Consider the following 23,941-nt stretch of genomic DNA (forward strand, 5'->3'; position numbering starts at 1 on the left):
CTCCAAATTCTTAAGCAACAAAAAGCAATAAAATCGGAGACATTGATCCACTTAGCATTATCAACGCTATCTAGCTAAGTGCAAAATATCATGTCTTTTAATGAAGGATTGACAAAAATCTTTCAACAAACTGAAAATGCTTCATCGCCACAGAATATGACATTCTTGACATTAGGAATTTTCACTTAAGAAACCAAAGGGAACAGAATGATCACTTCTGCCTTCTATAAGTTTTTCACCTATATTGGAACAAGTTCCTATTGCAAACTACTTAGCTGCAGACTGAAATTATGAATGCACTGGTCTTGAAAAACACCTCTAAGAGCGGTAGTAGAATATGAAAGTTTCTAGCCAAGTGAAAGGAACTGAAATTGCTATGGACTCCATTCAACCCAAGGTTGTAACAGTATTCAACACATAGTATGACAGAGACCTATGAAACAACCTGGGAACATGTTCTAAATCAATCCTGTAACTCATCACAAATCATGGAATGATGATGCTTCTCAGACTTCACAGCAATGGAAGACTGACTGCAAAAGTAAAACAAGCCATTCTCAGAAGAGTTAAGAGCATTCTTCAGGATTCTTCAAATGGCCACCTGCAGTATTAAGCACTGTATTACATGACATGAAGCAGTATTACTATGAGGTCTTCTATGTTTTTTCCTCTTAATCACTGCCACGAATACTAATAAAACATAGCAGATTACTTCCACTTGCACTTTTATCCACTTCTTCCATTTATGCAAACAAGGAACATGCAAATGTTAATCCTGTGAAGTGGAATAGCAGAGAAACTGTATTTAAAACCTCACAAAGTTGAGAAGAGGAAGTCTGTCATACTTGCCCTCAGTTAGGAAAACGGAATCTTCAGAAATACAAGATAGAGTGAATTGAAAAAATGAACATAGTTAATACCAAAAATCATACACAACATTGTCTCAAAAGTAAGTCACTTCTTTAAATGGTGATCTTTTTTAAAAAGCAGCAATAATTATTACAGTGTATGTATTAATACCTGACATTAGTGAAATGAGTCTTTGTCTAGCCTCATTTGATGCCCTTGGTGTGCGAATTCGGTCTATCCACTGGTATTCTGGGTCTTCATTAACTACAAGTTCTTCCACAAACCCATGAATTATTACTGCTCTGTAACACTTCGGAATAGATGTGGCTGTTAAAAAGAAATATAAAAAGACATAAGGCATGAATCTAAGAACAGAAATTCAAAGAAAAAAATAAAAATTTGATTTTCTACATCAGACAGCTTCAGCTGTTAAAATGCAGACATACCCAAGCAATTTTTTTTTTTCTGGGAGATGCTGGAACATGTACCACAGCGAAAGCTTTTCACTTTGTACCTTTTTAACAGAATCTGCACCCAAAGTAACATAACGTTCACATGCACCAGCAAGATCAGGAAAAAAAAAAAGTTATCTTCATTGACTTGAAATAAAAAAAATTAAAGAAGAGAAACAAACTAAATAAATTCATTTATTTGCTACTGGTGTCAACGTGCATTGGGCTTATAGAATGAGCTGGTTGACTGGAAGGACAGAATTGGCAAAGAGAAAAGGGAAAGGAAGGAAAAAAAAAAAAAGCTTTGGTTTTCCTTGTTTTCATCCCTCTACTTACTGCAAAAAAACTTGACTCCACACGATGACTGCCTAAATCTGTTTAAATCATTGAAGAGATCTACTTTCACCACCACATTGATCTCCCCACGTATGCCTATCAACAACAAAAAGAAAAAAAGAAAAATGTGAAACTGTATCAAAAAGCAATACAAACTAGCCCTATTAATTAATCCTTATTGTTAGTATTTTAAGTAGCTTTTATGAGTTAGCTTTTCCACAAAGAACGTAATATAACTATGCTAAAAGGCTTGCTTAAACTGACAGCTAATGTGTCAATTCTAACCAGGGCCAGAGGGGCAGGAAGACACTTCCTTGCCTCTCAGGCATGCTGCAGAGACACCCTCACAGGGGAAGCTTTAGTTCTGTCCAGCCTTTGAGGCTGAAGCCATGCATGGAACAGCCCTCAAATACCTGCTGCAGCAAGCAGGATTTTATAAAAGGATGTGACTGGGAAAAGAGAAGCCATCAGCCTCCTGCTGTTGCAGTGGTTCCAGCTGCAGCAAGCGCTTTCTCTGCTCTTGTGCCCTATATCATCAGGGCAGGGAATGAAATCAAGAGCCAAGTACTGTAACGCTGTCCCAAGACATCCTCAGCACAAAAGGGTGGAAGCTTTACCTTGGATGCCTTGAAACTACTAGAGTCTTGGCCACGTAAAAAGCTTTATGGTGTTGTTCAGAGCATTTTAAATTTTCTCCCTCACATAATTTCAAGATCACAGTAAAGCTACTCACTGAAGTTCAATCCAATAATAAAAGTGATGGTTCTTCCAAGAACCAGAAAGCAGGCAGTGTAAAATATGTTGAGAAGAAACACTTTAAATAAGGTATTACAAACTTTTTTAGATAAAGCTTAATATTTTGGCTACATTTACGTCTTACTAATATCAGAGCATTTATTCAAAACACAGCCATCCCTTTCTGATTTTTCTATTTTCAGCTTACCCCCCCCAATAAAATCCTTTCAGATCATTATAGATTCTGACATATTGAGGACTGAACTACTTGATGAGTCTCATCTCTTGTGATTTTATCACAGAAATATCTGACACTTAAATGCATTAGATTCACAGACTGACTCTGACATTATTGCAATAGTCACCTAGAACTATCTTCCAAAATATCAGAAAAAAAAGCCTCCATTTACTTTAACAGGAAGTGCATCAGACTCGTATTTTCCACAAATAATGACGTTAGGGTGAAAAACAATATAAAAAATATTTATAAATATTATGTCAACATTTTTAAGGAAGCATTAATTGCTGTTTGCCAAGCATCAAGATAATTAGAATCTACTGCCACAATCATGAAAAAATAAGAATTCTTATTTAAATAGAAAAAAGCTGTGAAATACCAACAGATCTAGAAAATAGAGCAATCTAATTCTCTCTGACAAACAAGTTGTACACATTCTGAGACAAGTGCTCACCTAAATTAACTTCAAAAGAAAGAATACAATATGATAGAATAGACTAGAAGCAGAAGAAAATGCATGCGATATTTCTTAAGAACCTTCTTCAATGTAACTGTTACAAATAAAAACATAAAAATTATCATCAGCAATGACAATAAACACAACTAATGCTTCCCCACCTATGCCTTATAATCAGCTTTTAAAATAGCTAAGTCACTTAACTCCCACTGGATAATAAACTAGAGCAGCAATAATAACCACAGAGATAAAAGCTAACTAGCTATGAACTGACCTTAACTTACTGGGATGAGAGCTCTGCTTCCTTAAAATCAAAAGCATCATTAACTTCATTTTCTCATACCTTCAAAATATTCTGAAGAATGATACCTAGGACTGAGAGTACTTTCTGCAAGAAAAAGGAGTTTCACCCTGCGTTTTGTGTTTGCCACATTCTGTTCCTCCATCTCAAACGAAGTTTATGCAACATCCCAGGAAGGCATACCTCAAGTGACTTCAGCAAGAGTACATTCTTTTAGTAAACATATAGTGATTGAGTAAGCATGTTTCAGTTTTTTGTTTGTTTTGTTTATATCTGAATTTTTCAGTTACTATTTTAAATACTATGTGAAGATGTTTTCCACTTGTTGCAAATTCTATGAAAGGTGTTCTGCCAAACACTAGGCAACTATGCCAGAAATTCTCATTCCAGAGGTTTTAGAAATCTTTCATATACAATCATTAGTATTATCAAAAGAGAAGAGTATCGTAGAAGTACTTTGTCAATGATTTTAGATGGCACTCTCAACTTTCTGAAGACCTAATAAAAAGAGTACCAAACCATAGCTTTCCAGCTCCCAAGGCTAAAGCTATTACACATTTCCAAAGCCAGCTTACAGCAATGAATATTGCAAGAAGCAGGTTACATCTCAAACAACATTGTTGTACTTTTAACTTAGCAAATCTTACCATGGATGGTATCATAAATTGGAAACCATCCTGAAATAACTGTAGCTGCTTCACTGTACAGCAAAGGATCAATGTCTATGTACACTTTGCCAATGGCATCATTAGCACTGTAGGTATCATGATCAAGAACTGTGATCTGGAGAGGCTCGTCTTGCAGCTCTTCATCATCTACCTAGAAACAAATATTGACATGGAATTTGAATATTAAAAAAAAAAAAAAAAAAGCACAAGAAAACACTCCTGGAAAAACAAATGCAGTAAGAGGCAAATTAGTCATGTACAGTGACGTTACTCACAGAAATCCGATTTCTATTTCCTGGATCTAAACAGTGTTATTTTGATATTACCCTTCACAAAATGCTAAAATCCTGCAATTAGATTTATCACTTGGAGAATTACAGAAAAAGATTATGGTGACTACATTATTTTAAAATCCCACTTTTTTTTAAGTCACATTCTCTAGTTTGTTTACCAATCCCCACAATCCATACTCTTCAGGGAAGAAGAAAAAAAAAAAAGAAAATTTAAGACAAAGCATCTCACTCTGAAGTCTTACACTATTAAGTTTTGCTCTCACACTTCCAAACTGGCTGGTGGCTTAAAAAAGGCAATACATTTTATGTAACCCACTGCAAAAATTCAGTAATTTCAGACATGTACTTCTCTAAATAGATGCAATAATCCATCTTCAGATACCTCAGCTATTTTTTTTTAGGAAATAAAAGACAAGCATTCTAAAACTTTGTTCTAAACATCACAAACCAAAATAAGTTTTGCTAAATATAATGTGAGGACTCATGCAAGCTTTTTTTAGAATTATAACACAGTGTTGCATAAAGATCAAACTACACACAAATGTACACGCTTAAGATGTCTTAAGCAGTTAGTGCTATTCCACTCTTTGAAATGTGGAATTCTGATGTGTTTTTTTTAGTGTTATTGTTTGGCTCTTTTTGCATGGAAAAATGGATTTGGGAAAGAAAAGATACAAGTCTAAGACTTCTGTTATTGACATAGTTAACTCTCTGTACTAAGAGAGTTAATCCTCCACATCATTCAGCTCTTTCCACTCCACAAAAAAGATCCAAAGAATTGAAATAAAAAAGAAAAAAAAAGAACAGTGAACCTCACTATGCTAGTACTACTTTCTTAATCAACATGGATTACTGATTAAGAGATGCTCTTAATCAAGCACTCCATGTTGATTAATAAAGTTGCTAAACTTACCTTTTTTTATATTTGCTGTATTTCTAACATTATATGCACATGTAGTGACATAGTAGCTAGTATTTACAAACATGACTGTATTATGATACTATATTTGAACACTATAAACAAATCAGTACTATACATTCAAACTAATTTGTTCTAAATACCACTACACAATTATTATTTTTAATGCAACAAAAATGCAGTAACAAATAACAACTATGCAAACAGTTGTTCACAGTAGAATGTCAAAGGACACCTATGATACTACTGTACTCAGTTCGTTAAGGTGAACTGATCAGATCCTAAAAACAAACGAGCAGTTATGGGAAAATGCTGACTGCCCTCATTATTACATAAGGAAATGAGAAAAAAGTGTCTGATAGTTGTTGTCCAAGCTCTTTATTTTATAATTTTCTTGTAAAAATTCTCCATTTTTTTCTTCAAGTACATTATTTGCAAGCCAAAGTAACATTCCAAATACCAATTAACTTTCCTTCCTCAAAACTACCCCTTTAGAAAGAAAAAAAAGGCAGGCATACCCACACTGGTATCCAAAAGCTTAACGGAAAATGCTTTCCCGCCCCTCCCTCCCTTGTACATCCCCCAGAACATTTGTGTCAGATCCATTCTGTCATGTTTGCCTCTTTTTTAAAACATTTGTAAAGATAAAATAACGCACTTTTGGCAAAGAACGTCTACACATAGATAGATTTGCTGAAAGATTTCATTTGTATTTAAACAGGAATACCTTCACTCCTCAAAACCCATTTTCTGCCTGAAATGAAAATACTTCAAGGGCATCTAAAACAGAACGTTCATGTAGATAAATATCGGCAAGCTCTTAAAAAAAAAAAATTAAAAAAAGTACTTACTTCAAATTTAAACCATTCAGAATTCCACTGAGGATTAAGTGATTTTGGATACACATCGGTCTTAAATGTTGTATTTCCAAATTTTACCTAGAAATATAAGCAATTATTAAAAAAAAAGCATTAATTAGTAGATTTAGAAACTGAGTTACTCATTAAATCTACACATGCAAATAATTTCAAATACATGTTTTAATAACATCAACAAGTTCTTTTCAGTGAGTTTCTTTTTGAATCTATGTTACATGTTTAAGCAACTTTCCATGTATCACCAATACTCCCAACAAACCTCTTTCCCCCTCTCATTTCAAAATTACTTCTTTTCCTCCTCAATCACTTTAGTTAAAAATAGCAGTTACGTTGGCTATTCAAAGTCACTTGGTACATCACCTTAGCAGTTGCTTGTCATTTGTTTAGAAATATTTTGAGCAAAAGCATTCTATATAAATGCTGATAGTTTATGTGCCATTACTCTTCTCTCTAGGGTTTCTACATCAGATTTATTGTCAAGTTATAAAAGAAACACAGAACCAAAATTATATCATTAGTCAACTTCTTTCTTAAAACATGTTGTCTTGATAGATCCGCACCAGAAAATACCTGAAACCATTTCCATGAACTGCAGTCGTGACATGCTAGACACGTATCAGTAAATTCACAGCAGCAAGGGGAAGAACCTTAACAGGCTCTAGTCCTCCCTTCTTATAGAAAATTCCAGAAAGCATAACAGCAAAAAGGACAGAGGAACTATGTATCTATATATATCCCTCTAATCTTCAATTAACACAGATTAAATATTCTACATACTTCTCTTGATTAAGGCTATTAAGCATTTATAGGTATGTATTGTAGGAATCTCCATTTGGTCTTCACAGCAGTCTATTTAAGGACCACCCCATTTGCTTGAAAAAGCATCTAACAGAATTTCTGTGACAATCCATACACCAAGAAACCATGCTACATAACCTAAGAGGTTTTATCTCATTGCACCTTTCATTCCAAGCCATTATGCATGCTTGTAATTCTGTGAATGGTACCTCTCAAAAGAATTAGTACTTCAACTTATAACAAGTACCTGATGTTACTGACAAATATGCAAAGTTTTTGAACGTATTCGAGATTCTTAAGAAAATAACGTGTGCTGATTTAAAAGACACGCTACAGTCAAAGACTGCTATGCATTCTGAATACAATTATCTTTAAAAGCACAAATAGATCTTGGAAATTAAATTCAGTCCTAGATTTGCAACACTACATAGCATTTTTTTTAAACACTAATTAAGGAAGTATTGATACTTAGATGTTTCAGCATGAAACATCAGTATGAGCATATGTCATTACATACATACATATATGTCAGTGTATGGTTGTTATTTTACATACGTGCGTAGCCCAACTCTAATGAGATTCTGTACTTACATACATACAGCTAGTTAGCTGAGCGCTGCAAAATTGGACTACAAGTTCCCATTAAACTCTGTATATTACCACACCTCGATCAACAGAACCCTACAGAACTCTATAGAGGCCCCCCACTTGATTCAATAAACAGTGGTGATTTTGGAAAAGATACTATTTTCAAAGTAAGCTTTCAAATTAAAAGTAAGAAGGGGTGTGAAGAACCAGAAGGGGGTTGGTCTGTTTTCCCACGTGCCTGATGACAAGATAAGGGGGAATGGGCTTAAGTTGCACCAGGAGAGTTTTAGGTTGGATGTTAGGAAGAACTTCTTTACTGAAAGGGTTGTGAGGCATTGGAACAGGCTGCCCAGGGAAGTGGTGGAATCACCATCCCTGGAGGTCTTTAGAAGACATTTAGATGTAGAGCTTAGCGATATGGTTTAGTGGAGGACTGTTAGTGTTAGGTCAGAGGTTGGACGCGATGATCTTTAGGTCTCTTCCAACCTAGAAATTCTGTGAATCTGTGATGAAAACACAGATCTAGCTACGTAAATGTAGATTCTGCTTAGGAGCATAGAAAACCTAGCAGCGTAACTACTCAGAATGTGTATTCATTGCACAAAGCTGTATAATAAAGCAATAATGATGCTAGTTTTAACAGAGCTGCTTTACACACAAGCTGCCAACATGCAATAGCCCAGAGCTCCACCCAGTCTAATTTTACATGTTATCTAGGGAGTAAATTAGCTCCCTCAGAGCCTCGGGCAGCTATAACTAAACTTTGCCAGTAGTCAAGTTAGTTCATTAAAGCTAGCAGAGGTAATCAAGCACTGCAGTGCTGTCCACTGTACAAATTTAGAAGCACAGATGCAGAATTGTGTTAATTTGCTCCAGACCACACATGCTGGCAAGTTATGCATAACCTCAAGTAACAGCTCTAAAGTCTTTCATTTCTTTTCTAATTCTAGATTTATGTTAGAATCTTTAAGAGGGAATTTTAAAGGCTAGTAGTCAACTAGTACTTTAATATTACTTCCACTTGTCATTTTAGGTTAAAAAGTTTTGTAAAGGCTTTCAGCAACCTCACATAAAAACAAAATGAGTTTTAGGCTCAATTTATTTTGACACGCTTCACCTGCAGCCATACTCACTCCACATGGCAAGGGTATGTCCCATATGTACCTGCAAGGTTAATTCCTGCCTTGATTTCTTCTTCCTAAACAGTGGTCCTAAAAGCAAGGCCCCATCTATGAATTTCTTCAGCCTTATTTGTGTCAAGACATTCATGAAGTTGCATGTTAATCTAGCTAAGCAAATTGATCTTGCTGAGTATATTGCCCTCTTCTTGTTGTTAAATTAGTGTTTAACCAGATTAATTTCTATAGCTACGCTGCCACGCAGCTACTCATGCTCTAGGGTTGGCGCAGAAGGTGCAGGTTTGGGAACCAGTGACTGAAGGGAAAGGTGAGCTGTCTCTCAAGGCAGCTCAAAAACAGGCTATGTGAAACAGAGCCACGCTTCCTACTGCTGTTTTCCCTGTCTCCTACTAATACACATCGGAGATGTTACCTCTTAATCATATTTAAATCGCATGATGATTTATTAGTAAGTTTAATTTAATGATGCAATTTCTGAAAGCAAACACTGAAGCATCACGTTTTCCTGTATTTAAGGCAGCAGAGCTGTGTAGCATTTCAGCTCCATTGAACAGCACGTCAGAAACACATTTTCACTTTATTTTCAATGAACTGTCTCATTAAGCAAACGCAGTGACAGTCAAATCTATGCGCACCAAATCAGATCTATTTTGAGATTAATACACGCAGGTTTTTTTCTATTTACAGAGTTCTGGAAGGACATTTTCTTTCACTTACACAGTTTAGAAGGACGCTGCCTCCCTGCCTCAGGGCAGCGCAGTGCCAGCCCCAGTTACTATCTATAGCACCCGCACGCGTTTATGCGGCACCCGTTCCCTTTCCACACGCATTCCCCCTCAGGCGCGGTTTCTGGGCGCTGGCAATGCCGCCGGCACGGCTCGGGGCCACGCAGGGCGCGCTGGCAGCACCGCGCCGCAGCCCCGCACCACGGGACGGGGCCGCCTCCGCTTCCCCCCCCCCACCCCCCCGGCGGGCCTGTGGCGGCGGGGCCCGGCAGGTGCCTGAGCGGCGGCGCTCCCCGCCCTCGATCCCCCCCCACCTCCACGAAGGCGTCAGTGAGGTCGCTGGCGCGGTCCATCACCGGCAAGTGGCGCCCGGCCACGATCTTGACCTTCAGCTTGCCCGGCATCTTCCTCCTCCTCCTCAGCCACCACCGCCGCCTCCCGCCACCGCCCGCAGGCACGCCGCGGCCCGCCGGGAGGGGGGGGCGAGGGGCCGGGCGCGCATGCGCCGCACCGCCCAACGTCCCGCAGCCGCCGCCGCCGCCGCCCGCCCATGCCCGGCGCGGCCGCTCAGCACCCGCCGCCGCCGCCGCCGCGGGGCGCGCCCTGACGCAAGCCGCCGGGCGCATGCGCTACGCGGCGGAGGAGCGCGGCGACTGGGGAGGGGGGGCGCTAGGACCCCGCGGCGCCCGCCCCTTGGTTGGGACACGCCCCCCAGCCAGGCCACGCCCCCGCGTGGCAACGCCCCGCCCGCAGCCGGGATGGCGGCCGGGGGCGCCGCAGCTCCCCTGCGCGGAGCCCTGCGGGCGGTACCTGGCGCTACAGCTCGGCTGCGGGCGGGCAGAGCGAGGCGGTGCGTGGGGGCCCTCGGGAGTGAAGGTGGCGCCTCCCCTCGGTCGTGCGTGCTCTGAAAGCAGCTCTTCGGAAACATCCGTGGTTCTCCCTTTATATCCCGTGTTTGAGCAGAGTGCTGGAGCTGTCATCCCAAGGCAGTATAGGAAAGAGCAAAGAGCCAGGGCGGGAATCAAAAGCAGAGGACTTGTTGCTAATGTTACAGCTTTAGGCCGGAAACTGGCAATTTTTAATAAAATACCTAGATCTCGCCTGCTTAAATGTTCTGGCTTGCAAATTGGAGCAGGTGCAGAACGCAGGCGCTGGAGATCTCATCCCGATTAGGCCAAACCAGAAAGCATACACGAGCAGCTCACCAAAGGTACTCCGGTTGTTTAAGGCCATGCAGGTCATGGCAGCAAATTAAAAATAATATGAAATTAAATCCCCTGAATTGCACGTGGTGTGGATGTTGGATCCTCAGCATTGTTTAGCCCTAAATACAGGCCATTAATCTGCTATGTTACTTGTAAACAGCCATTTCTGTAATGTAACTTCCCTATTAGGGTAGAAAATTACCAGCAGAGGGTGTGATGACAAGAAAAAAAGGAAAAAAAAAAAAAAAAAAACGACATTCTCTTGTGTGTTACATGTGTTAGATATGACGTTGTTTGGCCTTCATTAATTTTTGGGCTCTGTAGCCCAAGATTCAGAGCATAAACTAAGTTCCTGACTGTACATAAGTAGGAACGAAGTAAAGACAAACTTTATCATATATGATTTTATTTTTTTTCTGACGACACCCACTTGTTTGCTTCCTTTGCCAGATAAATTATCATGCAACGATTTTTAGGAAACTTTATGCAGTTACTGTGACTTTACTACACCTTGCGTTATGTAGAGTGGGTTTTTTCAGCTTTTGAAGATGTGAATACTTGAAACTTTTTGCTTTAATTTGGAAGAAGAAATTCCTAACCCATAAAGATTGAAACTGTCTTGTACGTTAGAAGGTAAAGAACACAAATTTAGTTTAGTTTTATCCCTTTAGAGATTGGTATGTGGCTCTGTGAAATTTGTTGGTGAAGTCAGGGTCTTCCTAAACCTGTCTTTCTACACTGAACACCAAACAAAAAAAACTCTGGAATTCTTTAGGGCTCACCAGAGGTTGGACAGTTTGACAGACTAATGGCCAGTTAATACAGTGAGTACCTGGCTAAATATACTGCCTTGTTAAATAAAATAGCTAAAGTTTGGGACAATCCTCAGACAATTCAACCTTTATTGTGCCCATTGCATGCTGTAAGGGAAGCATTCAAGAGAACTCTTAAGGCAATAAACTCTTCCAGACAGGTTCTGGTTAAGTTGCAGCATTCCTGATTCAAAGACCTCTCATATCTTCCCAGAAAATTCACTTCATTGCTTCTTATTACCCAGCTTAAAAAAAAAAAAATACATAAAAATGTTTCTAATTTTCAAACTGAATGCTGGAAGATGAAATACAAATCTGTTCTTGTTTTACCCACTGAACCTAGAGAACAGATTATCCCTTTAGAAACATTAGAAGACCCTTACTAGATTAAACTGCTAGCAACTGGTGCATATGCTTTTAGGTAACCTTTAGGTTTAACTTACAGCTTTTGGGGCCAGTAGGATCCACAGGTTAACTACTTGTATTGGGAAAATCTGTCTCCTTATTTTGATCTTGCAAACTGATTTAATTTGTGGATTCCTCTCTCTTATATTATGAAAGAATAATTTTTCCCTTTACTCATGCAACATTTTAAAGTTTTTTTTTTTTTTTAATGGATTTACCGTCTCTTTTTTTTTAATTATTATTTTTTAAAATAACTAATTCTTCCTTCTTTTTTTTTTTTTTTCCCCCATAGGGCTTTCTTCATGTGTCTGAACATTCTTAATTTCATCTGAAGACCCTCTGAACAGGCCATGTTTTTTCTGGAACTGTAGTATTTCAGATGAAAAAACATGTTCCAGGACCAGTGTTTCCTAGTGACCATGCTTCTCCCTGTCTGTGGAATAATGAAATACAGAGATTGATGTGTACATACTTCTATCTCTATCTTTTTCCTGAGGATCCAGCTTTATAAATGAAAACCTTAGTAGACTAAAATAAAATAAAATAAAATAAAATAAAATAAAATAGAAGAAACAAGTTCAAAATCTGTTTCTTACATAGTTGAAAGGATCAATAAAGATATGATTTAATGTTTTAAGAAACTTGCTTGGTGTGTTATATTCATCTTAGGGCTGAGGACTTTCCATACTGGCAGAATGAGACCTGTCTTCCCATCAATTAGCATGTCCTCTAACACATCTCATGTCAACAGCATTCCAGTTCCTCAGGGCCAGCAGGAATTTACAGAACGAGTAAGGTAGAAAGGACTCAGGCAAAAGTTCAGCCAAAGCCCTAGAACAGATAAACTATTTGAAGCATCTGAAAAAGCATTACGTTTCCTGCTGTTCAGGCAAATGTTCAATGTAATTAATATACTTTATAATATGTACTTTCTTGGTAATATGCATGTTCGAAGTCCATAGAAAATATCAAGAGATGTATTTTCATCATAAGAGCAGTAAAGATGTGAGGAACTGACTGCACTTTAGCATTCATTTTGTCTTCTGCCAATTTTTTTTCCTTTCTGCTTAAAAGTGGTGTTTTAGCAGGTTGTGACAAGTCCTGCTTCAGCTAGATAACAAGCCTGATAAACTTGCAGAACAGTATTTGAGCAGGTATTGTCATGTATTCAATGGCATTGTAAGCCAACATCTACAAACCAAGAACATTGCTAATTATAATTTTAAAGACATCTTGTGTGGAACAATGTGTGCCATAAAAATAAGATTTTTGTGTAGGGAAGCTGAGAGATTTTACCATCTAATTGTAAAGATTCATGCATCCTTGTTTTCTCCTTTCTCCCAGGTGTTTGAAATATGATAGGGTTTTTTTCTGCTTAAACTAGTATCTCATTACATGCTTTGATTTCCAACAAAGAGATTTCCCTTAGTTTAACCCTTAGTTTAGAAACTAATACTCCAAATAAAAGTTTTCCCCATAACTTTAGTCTGCTGACTAAACCTATCCCTTTAGGGTAGGTTTCAATGATACCGGCTTACTGACCTTCTTTAAGATACTGATTAGAAGGTGTTATGCTAAGCTTCCCCCAGGTTACAGTGTGACCTGAAGTGGGATGGGTTGTGTCTTAAACATTGAAAAGATCACTTTTTGATTATCCTGCATTAAGCTGATTTGAAGAAAACTGAATGAAGAAGTTTTGTTTGTTTGCTTTTACCTTGATGAAACACACCAACGAGACTTCATCAGAAGTCTAAAAATACTTTGAGGTATGTCTGCTTTTGCATAGGAGCATTCACAGAAGGTACTGGCTCTTTCTACTACTGTTACTGTGCCAATCAGTGTCTAGAACAGGACACTACTGTAATAGTTGTCAACTATTATTAACAAAGAAAATTTTGCAATACCAGTTTTAGGTTACTGGAAGAATGCCAGCGTTTCTCTGTAAAACTGCGCATTTCGAAGCTATCTGGCTGAAATCTAAAAGAGAACAATCCAAAAATATTTTTAATAATGCCATGAGGGTCTTGAATTCAGAGTTACATATATTTACATATACATATGTATTTTTAGATGTGTGTATGTATAATATCACTTAGTAATGAACCTCTGCTATCCCAGACAAAAAAACTCATATACACTCTGAGTACAAGTGTTAGGCTGTGCCCGCTATAAGGTTCTAGAAAAGGCAAAATCTGATCACTGCTACCTAATACTGCCTGTATGTATTTGCTGTAGCATTGGAACCCCTTCTGTCAACAAAAGATAGGGCATGACATCCTGTCTCAGTCAAATCAGTAAGGTGAAACTCTACCTCACTGAAATGAATAGGTGGATTTTATTATGATCTGTGGAGGGACCAAGACTTCATTGCTGAGGTTTCTAATTTTACCCTGGAGGTGTTGACTGCAGTTAACCTGTTTAAACAGAAGATTAAGAGCAGTCTTAATGTCTATCACTATCTACGTGGACAAATTGCTGATACCACGATGGTCTTTAATATAACAAGCAATGATTAGGAAAGAATGGAAGTCTGGAAAGAGTGGGACAAATTAAAACAGAAAATATGTGGACATGACTAATGGAAATGCAGGTTATCATTGAGTAAGTCATTGAAGTTACTTTTTTTTTCTTTTTATTGCTCATTGTCATAAATCATTTAAGTCATTGCGACTGCTTAGAGTCTGTAGTTTATTACTAAGGCTGCGTTTTATGCTGACGTATTTGTAAGAGAAATTTGTAAGAAAAGGCCGTTGGCCTTGTTAAGATAAGCAAGGATGTGACTGTACACAGCCTCCAGTCCTCCCTTATTGTCATCTCACTGCTAGGACAACTCCCTCCTGCCGGATCATTCACACAATATGGGTGAAAAACAAGCCTGAAGACAGCTCCAGCAGGAGGTTGTGAAAGCAAGCAATGAACAGTTTCCATCTAGTACTTGAGCCAAGAGGTTCATCTTGACCCTCAGTTACTTGGGGAGAATGTCATGGGCTCAGTTTTGCTGACTTCATCCTGCTTTGCGTAAAGCTATCTCTGCCAGTAATGTTTTCTAATCTTGATGCTGTAACTAGTAGGTAAAAATTGGATGGTCAGAATGAGGGACTTCCCTGATGGAATTAAACTGCCAGTGTATGCCATTACTTGTATCACATACTTCACTTTTTACTTCACTTTTTCCTGAATCTGTTCGAAGTAGTTCTGAGGCTAAGGGGATTAATTTGAGCTGACATTAGTGATATATGATAATATAGTCTATTGCTTTGTATTATGCAGAAACTGAAAGCAAAACTTATTTGGACTTTAAAAGAAGACAATATGTTGAAATTAATTTTTTGAAGTTAAAGATTGTCAAGAATTTTAAACGCTGTACTACTGATAGAACAGATAGTAAGATCCAGATAAATGTGCTAAAAATATGTATGAAAAAAGCCTACCTACCCAACAAAAACTTTTCTCCAATTCCAGTGACATTCTAAAATATTGTTCTTATACTGAGGTAGTGAATTGAGTAAAACCTGAGAGTCCTTTGAGGGAAAAACAGAAGCCTAGAGTTATTCTCAAGGCTTACATTTAGGGGATAAAAATAAGTACAATTATGTCTCAGACCTAAAACTGTATTTCTGAGTTAATTTATGTACACCTGTTTCCTGGATATCAAATTAAAGTATTTCTTTTGGAAGAAAGATCTCAACATTTTATTCTTTTGAATACGACATATTTCCAACAGTCCACTTTAGTCAATAACAATCTTCTGTTGAATTTAGCAGTTTGGGATTTGGTCCATATCAAGCAGTTTGTAAGAACAGAGACCCATTAAAATATTCCATTTCATGCTATTATTGCTGCAAGAAGGTCTCAATTTCCATATAGACTTGAAATAAATTGGATAAGATAAATAGCCACTAACACAGGAATGTACGCTATTACCTACTGGGGGAATCAAACAACTGGATCTGATGTCATGTTCTCAGCTAGTAATTGGATATCATTTATCTTTCTTACAGTTCTCTAAGAGAAGTAACATTGCATACAGCTTTGTGCATTTTACGAGCAATGAGTGGCAATGGCGTAATTGGGATATCAGTTCACAGAGATTGCAGCAGAATCCTGTGTACACAATGCTCTAAGAAAGATATTTAGTTACAAGCAGTACAATAATAACAGCTATTCAGAGTGCTTCAAACTTACAAAGCCTTAGTTAATTAGTCAACACCTAGTTAATAATTTAATTAAATGTAATTGTTAGCAGGAGTATTTATATCATTAGAAGATGATTAGTCCTTCAGTGACTTCCTCCTTCTAAGGGTTGAGTCAAACGAAACATTTAACTTTTGCACGATGTATTAGATTTGCACAGTTATTAAAATGGCTATATTTGCTGGGTTTTCTTCTTCTGCATGACATTGTTGGTATTTTGTCTTCCCTTTTCCTGTACAAATATAATAAATAGATCATTTATTCAAGTCCCACCCCAAAATATAGCAATATTAATGAACATGCATATTCATACATTCAAACTGCTGTCAGGATCAAAGATGACGGTCCTGAATTTCAAGGTAAGTTAATACTTATCAAAGCTATGATCCTTGCAGTTTGTCTTGTCAACAGCTAGGCAGCAAGAGTACATATATCCCGTGCAAATCAGTTTGTCTTAGAGGAGGCTGTTTTAGGGAGAGTAAGTCTGCATAAACTATCTATGGAGTAGTCTTCAAGATCCTTCACAAGATATGCATGCTATTTCCTGGTGCATTAAAGAGATTAAAATGGATTACAAGCAAAACAATAAATCTTTGTATTCTAAAACTTGGAGTGTGTGCAGTTCTTAAAAAACATGTGATGCTTTTGCTTCTGGTGTTTCACTTGGAATAGACATAATGTTGTGAGCTATTAAATGTTCAAAGTTTTTAATGCATAAACAAAAAAAATCATGAAGCAAACTCATTGAATTTTTGTTTTCAGCAGTATGTAATATTCAGCTTCTTGCAGAAGTGGAACACTGCCTTGTGTCTACACCGTGATGATACTCATTCGCTGTGAAAACATCTGACAGGCATTCACCTTGTTTATTTTAAGAATTTAAATTTCATGCCAAGCCAGAGGAGACAGGGAGGATACTGATTTGAGCTCTCTCTCCCCCATTAGTACAAAAGCATAAAAGCTAGGTTCCCAATTCAGGCTGGTAAAGTCATAAACTGTAAGCCTAAAGTAATCATAGAATATCCCAAGTTGAAAGGGACTCATCCTAATAATTCACTTTCTATGACTATCTAGTTTGTTGTGAAAAATATGTTCTACTGCTGCAGAAATTGTCATTCAAGCTCAGTTTAACAAAGTGGTCATGACACATCATGTAAACGAAGAAGTAACTGTGACTGCAAAGAGATGAAGCACTTCACAAGACAGAAGACCTCTCACTTCAGGTTCACAGTGGCAGGCGAGAAGGATGAACAAAGAGAAGAAGCTGTCTCTTTTTTATTCAGAGCTCTCAGGGAGTGGGGGTGGGCAGAAAGCCCCAACTAGAAGTTCCAAGTTCATTTTGTATTTTCTGCTGAGCATATGCATTGTGTCTTGTGGTGTGGCAAGAGAACCATGCTGCTGGTTCAGGGAGCAGAGCTAGGTGGGTTTAATGGCAAAATGTTATGCTGTATGTTATGTTACACAGAAGTCCAAACCAGAAGGGATTGTTATCCATAGTTGATGGCTTTCTGGAGTGATCAAAAGGACTACTTCTATAAAAGCAATATTCTGATTTATGAGAGCCTTGTCATGACTCCTATATACGTTCCTGCGTGCCCTGGGGTGAGAAGGAAATCTCCCTTCACAGAGAAAGCATAGAAGTTCAAGACTTGCAGGATGATTGAGGCACCACCTTTCTCCAAAAAAAAAAATCTGGCATGTATATCCTTGCTGCTTGTACCTGTGTTATATAGTTTGGAAAGGAGAGCAGATGGATGGTCTCAGTACTGGCTCTTTCTGTATAACTGTGAATTAATCCAGTTCATTCTTGTGATTACTAGCCATTAAAGCAAACTCTTTATATTTGCTACTTACCACCTAACTTCTTAAGTAAAAATCTCTTGTAGAGTAAAATGTGGCTAACTGATGCTCTCTGACATCTGTACTTGTTCTGAGTACTACCTTAATTCATTCCTGACAGAGTTGTGCTCAATGCTGCATTTGACCCTGTTAGCAGCAATTTATGGAGCTTTTGAACTATGAGGGCAGTATCTTGAAACTGCTTTCAAAGTACGCAAATTCACATTTATCAGGCTTGGTCTGCGCTTTTTCTACTTTTATGTATGGAAGAATTATGATCATCACCTTGAACTGTGTTGATAGCAGCTGGGGGGGTACTGCTTTGATTTTATTAACAAAGATGATTATGAACAGCAGAAGTTAAGAAACATAAATACATAGTTATATATAATGATTTTGTAAAGCAACCAAGCATCTTCTGATACAAGCATGTTAAACACAGACCCTACTTAGGCAAGCCAGGAATTACCATCTGGTGATGGTAACAGAGTTCAGTCTATGGCCCAATAATTAGCAGTCAAACCTCCAGTAACTCAGCAGGTCAAAAGTCAAGAAAAGCCAGCTGAGCAAGGTCATGATCTGTGTATTGCAAGCTTGGATGCAACCAACCTTCCACAGCTCAGAAGAAAGGTCTAAGGGCAGGGGCCAAAGCCTAATCCCAGCTTCTAGCCCATGGGCAGAAGCTGTGGAGACACGCGCACTCACGCGTGCACACACCCCCCCCCCCTCCGGTTACAAATTTTCACAGCTCTTTCTCCCCCAAACTGTTTTCAAAGAAGCCCCATCCAAGGTTACACAGCTGTGTTATATTAGTGTTCATCTTGAGGATAGGCAGCTAAAGCCTGGAGAAGATGGGAAGTAACTACTCTGTTGGAGGGAGTCTTCATAATCACCTTAGGGAGGGAGGTGGTTGCAGGATGGTGGGGGCAGCTTGGTTTGTTTTAACTGTATTAATGCATTCAGTGCTCCAGCAAGACTGTGCTACTGAAGTTGGAAAGTAAGGCAAGTAGACTTAGGTAGAACTAAGATGTTTAGCAGCTGAAGGAGCTCTGCTGAAATTAAAAGTAAGCTTGTATTTCCCATAAAATAATAAGACAGTAATATATTTCTAAAAAGTAACAAAAATTATTTTCCACATTTGCCTGGAAGGCTTTTCATGTATGCAAGTATGTCCTTATCATCCTATAAGAACTGCATCCTACAGTTAAGGCTCTTGGAGTAAGAAAGATCTCTACTGTCTTGCCACTTCTGAATTTAAAGACTACAAAAAAAAAAACCAAACCTTCCTTGGTTAATCTTTTCCCTCTGAAAGAGGCAAGGAGAAATAAGAATACTTTAGTATGCCCATCTGCAATTTTAGAAATGTTCACTAATTTTGTCTTAATCTTATATTGACAGTGCTGAGATGTCCCATAAATGACTTGTGATAGCATGAAAATCTACTGGTTTTCCTGATGTTATTATTGTGAATCTTGAATACTATATATATATATATATATATATATATATAAAAGCCATAAGATTAATATAATAAGTTTTCAAAGACAAGCATCCTCATAACTTTTGCAAAGATCAAAGAATTCAAGAGTCTGTGCCAAGTATAGCTGTGATTTGTGTGAAGGTGAGGCCTTGAGTTGTTGAAGTCCTAGTTCTAGCACAGCTTCTGAAGGCAAAGAGTTAACTGCTATCACCTTTGTATCATGTTTTATCTGTGGCCTTCCCTTCCAGTGATTTTCCACTTTTTTTCTGAGATTATCTCAATACACTATGTTTAAAGTTTCAGTGCTTTAAGTCAACAAATTAATCATTGCAGCCTTCTTCATTTTGGAGGATTGTTTTGAAATTAAGAGCTAATGTTATTTTAACCTTGTTATTGTTTGGATGTGTGGGGAAAGAGCATAATAGCATTGATCTTTCAAGTTTTAAAAAGTGCAAACTGTCTCAGATAACATTTGAAACATTTTTCTTAGGATATCTGCCCTCAAAGATCTTATGTTATAAAAATGTGTGGGTAGAGCCTTTTTTTGTTTGTTCTTTCTTTCTTTTTTTTAGGTGTCATTGAAACAAGGCAACACACAAACTATTGCAGTAGATTAGTTACGCCACGGATCATTTATTACAGCCCTGATATGGTGTTAGAAGTTGGTGTGGGTAGACTACTTGTAGTCCAAAAGCACAGTCAGCGGCCTGGGGTGAAACTGTTAAAAGTATGCTGTTTAATCTCTGCAGGCAGCAATTCTGATGCATGCATCATTGTTTGAGAAGCACACGTGCTGTTTGATGTGCTCTGATACTCACCCGAGCAATACAGTGCTCTCGAGTTCTTAGCTTGGGGTCTTGGTCTTGCATGTGGGTGAGAACTAAAAGGCTGAGACAAAAAATTGAGTGAAGAGTGATGCTACTAAGCTAGGGGAACTAATAAAACATTGTGGGAAGGATGATGACTCCACCTGTGATTTTAGATAATTGCCAATCCTTTGTAATTCACTTCATACAAGGCTTTTGAATCATTGGTGATTCAAAAAGCATACAAAGCTTTTTATAAGCATTCAAAATTGTGCTTATTGACATCTTTTGTCATCTGCATGCAGCAAAGAAATACCAGCTGTCTTTCAGGTGCACCCTTTATAGCTATGAGCTTTTCCAACCTCAAAATGAGGCTTTGTTGTCACAGCCTGCTGTTACAGAAGTTTTATTTCAAATCTATCTGCCATATTGAATAGCTTCCAGAGGAGAGGGAGCCTTCAGCTTATAAACAAGATATGCCTCAGTTTCACTTTCTATTCTTGGTGGCAATATGCATTTTTTCCACAAGAGTCATAGAAGAGAACTTTGACTGGTAACATGCAGTCCTCGCTCACAGCTTTGTTAACTGCTGAAACCTACGTTGTGATGAATGAAATCAGATGGTTGAAGTTGGTGCAGCTGAGAAGTAAGCTGGAAAAAGAATAACTTTGTTTTAGCCACCTCAGATGATGGCATGCCCCCACTTCTGCTCAGATGTGCAGAAGTGACAAAATGCATAACTAGAAGCGGGCTGGATCTAGAGTGGTTTATGCTTCTGCACATCTTTTCTCACTCCAAACTGCCACGACTGCAAACATTAGGTCATTGAATTCAAAGTACAGCTAACTAGCTGTTGTTCTCCACTTCCCTATCCGATCAGAATAAATAAGTAGGGAAGTGTCTGGTATTTCTTAGAGATAATATGCTAACCTATATTAAAAAAAAAATAACTTTGATTCAGTGTTTGAGACAATAGAGGCATCAAGGTTCTTGTGATTTAACTGTGCCTATTTTTTGGGGTAGTTTTCAGAAGATGATATGTAACTAGTTAACTTGTAGATTAAATACTTTTTTTTTTCTTTCCTTCTGGGTAAGGAAGTTACACTTAGTTGTATGTATAAAATGTACTAAAGCTTCAGAAAGCTACTGCTATGAAATATCCCTCTTACTTAGATTCAGGGAGAAAAAACAAACAAACAAACAAAAAAAAAAACATACTTTGTCTTAAGACTAAGCCTGACTTTGTTATTAACTTCAAGACATTTCTTGTCCCCATTACTCATATTTGAAGGGTGTTTCAGAGCATCAATGCATGATTAGAAATTTCTAGTTAGAATCCCAGTGGCAGTTTATGGCCATTTTGTGCACACCAATATTGTCTTCTAGCCTAAACAGAAAAGACTTCTGCCCAAAAACTTTTCTAGAGGATGATTCTATCCACACAGTTTTTCCTGTGCTAGACAGAACTAGCAAAGCTCTAGACTCCTTGTACAAGAGAGTGAGGGTCTCTATTTACTTAGTTGTGTTGTTATTTCTTATCCATACCTGTTTCATTTTTTAACATGTGAGACTATACATGGTACTTCAGATGAAGTCTGAACAGCACTTTGTACCACAATCCCTCTGATTCTGTATCCCACGCACCTCTGTATTTGTAAGCAGTCCCTGCTGGAACTGTTTTGCCTGATACACCGTAGGATTTCTTTCACCTTTTTGACAACCTTATTGTATCTGTACAACAACCATGGTTACAGAAATAAAATAATGCTCTCTTAGGGTGCAATTATAAAAATAGATGTATAGGAATTCAAAGTTGGCTTTTAGTTTCTGTGTTTCACATGCTAATATGTGTTCTACACATGCAGCACTAGTTGATACACTGCTGGGCTTGTCTATGGAAAAAAAAAAAAAAAAACTGGGAATTATGCAGAACCCTCTAAGGACCTGGATTTTCTCAGCAGTCTGTGAACGGCTGGAAGGCTCATTAGGGGAGAAAAAAAGTGGGAGTTCTGCCACCGAGTCTTTCTCCCAGATCTCCGTGCTGACATGCAAAAGCATGTGGCCTGAATACTCAATGTAGAAATAGTGTCTAATTCTTGCAATGAAACAGGCTAAGAAATTCAAAACTTACTAAAGCACTTATACAAGACTATGGGTGCTTTAATACATTTGGTATATATTTCTATGTACTTTTGAAAATAAACATAATTCATTGCTCTCAGTATCAATGTTAGCTTGTGTGTTTGCAGGCCCTGTGGGTTTCCACCAAGGACACAAAAAAATAATCTGATGCCAGATGATATCAGTAATCCACTCCCCTATAATCAGTGGTATTCAAGCAGCAGAGGCTTCCAAAAAAAAGGTAAATGTATTTCTAATATTCCATTAAAAATGCACAGTGTTGTACATAATAAGATTTGTAAGAAAAAAAAAACACCCTCCTGACAATTTAGTTTATCCCCTACAAGAGTAAGATTTAATTACTCTTATCTTTAGTATCATAATTTGCAATGTGCAGTAACTGCAGATATTATTATCAGCCATAAAATTATTCAGCCAAAAAACTTAGGTGAGGTGCCTAAAGTGCTGTTTTCCATATGTCTGTGGCAGTTAAAAATGCTTTGCTTTTAGTCTAAATTCACTGGACATAAGTTTTATGGGAGTGAATTTGATGTTTTCCTGATAAGGGACATAAAGGTTACAATTAGTTTTTCAGAAAGGCTTACATAGTCTATGTCTTACATAGTCTATGTCAATGGAAACCTTTTATCGTATTTTTGAAAAGTTTGTACTGCTTTTACTCACCTTGTGTCCAGATGGAAACATCTTTTGCTCACATAAAACTGTAATTGACTTCAGAGTTTCATAAAACAGGGTCAAAGATATAATCTCTCTCCACAGGTACTTCTGTGGCTGTTTCAGCTGGTTCTTGAACTTTGAGCTTAAGCTTCTCTATCGTGCAGCTTTTCTATTATTATTATTTTTTAATTTTAAGATTATTTCTTGATACAGTATTAAAAAAAGAAAAGAAAAAAATATTAGTTTTCTAACATTTCTGCGACTTTCAGTAACTGCACCAAAAATGTACTTTGTTTTTGTTTTGCTCTGTGATCCTGCCCTTATTAATTTCAGACTTTGCCAGACACTTTTGCCAGATACAACCTCCTATTTGTGAGCTTTTCTTTGCAAAAGAAACCTTCCTATTCTTATGAAAACGTCTAGTGAATTCTTATGATCAGATTTGGACAGCTAGCTGAGGAAAGAATGCTGAGAAACACCACAGATGTTCTTTTCTGGGAGAAAAGTAAAGTTAAAATACATCTAGTGAATAGAAACACAGTATTTCTGGAAACAATTAGATTTTGCTTTATAAAAAAGTAAGCAAAGGAGATATTACTGTAGGAAAAACTATTCTGCCAGAAGTTTGGTTTCTGGCAGAAACTTTCATGTACACATGATTCAGAAGAACTTTTCCTTAAATACTATAAAAGGTATGGTGGATGAAAAGTAAATCTCTGACTTTCAGAAAGTGCACTAAAATAAGTTGTGACCTCAGACCTCAAATTCATCAGTGTTTTAAAGGTGATTGTTTTTAATGGTTCTGAAGGTTCAGATGCCTGGGTTTATTCTACTTCTCTCATCACGGGTCCATATGTGGTACAGGCTTTAAGGTAGGAGCTGGCTGGGGCAGAGCTGTTCTAGAGACACTTAAGGATTGCACAGAAATTGACCTTGAGTCAATGACTACGTAACTAAACTGAGCAAAGCAAGACAATCATTTACTGAACTAGAACTGACCGTCACAGAACAGCTGTCTCATAAGT

The 23,941-nt window shown here is 37.8% G+C and overlaps 1 protein-coding gene across 21 annotated transcripts in view; it reads right to left on the reverse strand.

The window, feature by feature from the left end:
- Positions 1–9,926, reverse strand: part of C2CD5 (C2 calcium dependent domain containing 5) — a 69,303-nt gene extending 59,377 nt beyond the window's left edge. For all 21 annotated transcript variants that reach the window (XM_027449989.3, XM_027449988.3, XM_038186415.2 and 18 more), the window contains exons 1-5: positions 9,691–9,926; positions 6,100–6,186; positions 4,016–4,187; positions 1,638–1,733; positions 1,021–1,176 (exon numbers count right to left, since the gene is read on the reverse strand). In XM_027449989.3, the coding sequence (XP_027305790.1) occupies positions 1,021–1,176; positions 1,638–1,733; positions 4,016–4,187; positions 6,100–6,186; positions 9,691–9,780 (601 nt within the window). In that variant the 5' untranslated portion in view covers positions 9,781–9,926. The remainder of the gene's footprint in view (positions 1–1,020; positions 1,177–1,637; positions 1,734–4,015; positions 4,188–6,099; positions 6,187–9,690) is intronic.
- Between the last annotated feature and the right edge of the window lie 14,015 nt (positions 9,927–23,941).

This window comes from Anas platyrhynchos, chromosome 1 (genome assembly GCF_047663525.1).
Source record: "Anas platyrhynchos isolate ZD024472 breed Pekin duck chromosome 1, IASCAAS_PekinDuck_T2T, whole genome shotgun sequence".
Taxonomy (NCBI): Eukaryota; Metazoa; Chordata; class Aves; order Anseriformes; family Anatidae; genus Anas; species Anas platyrhynchos.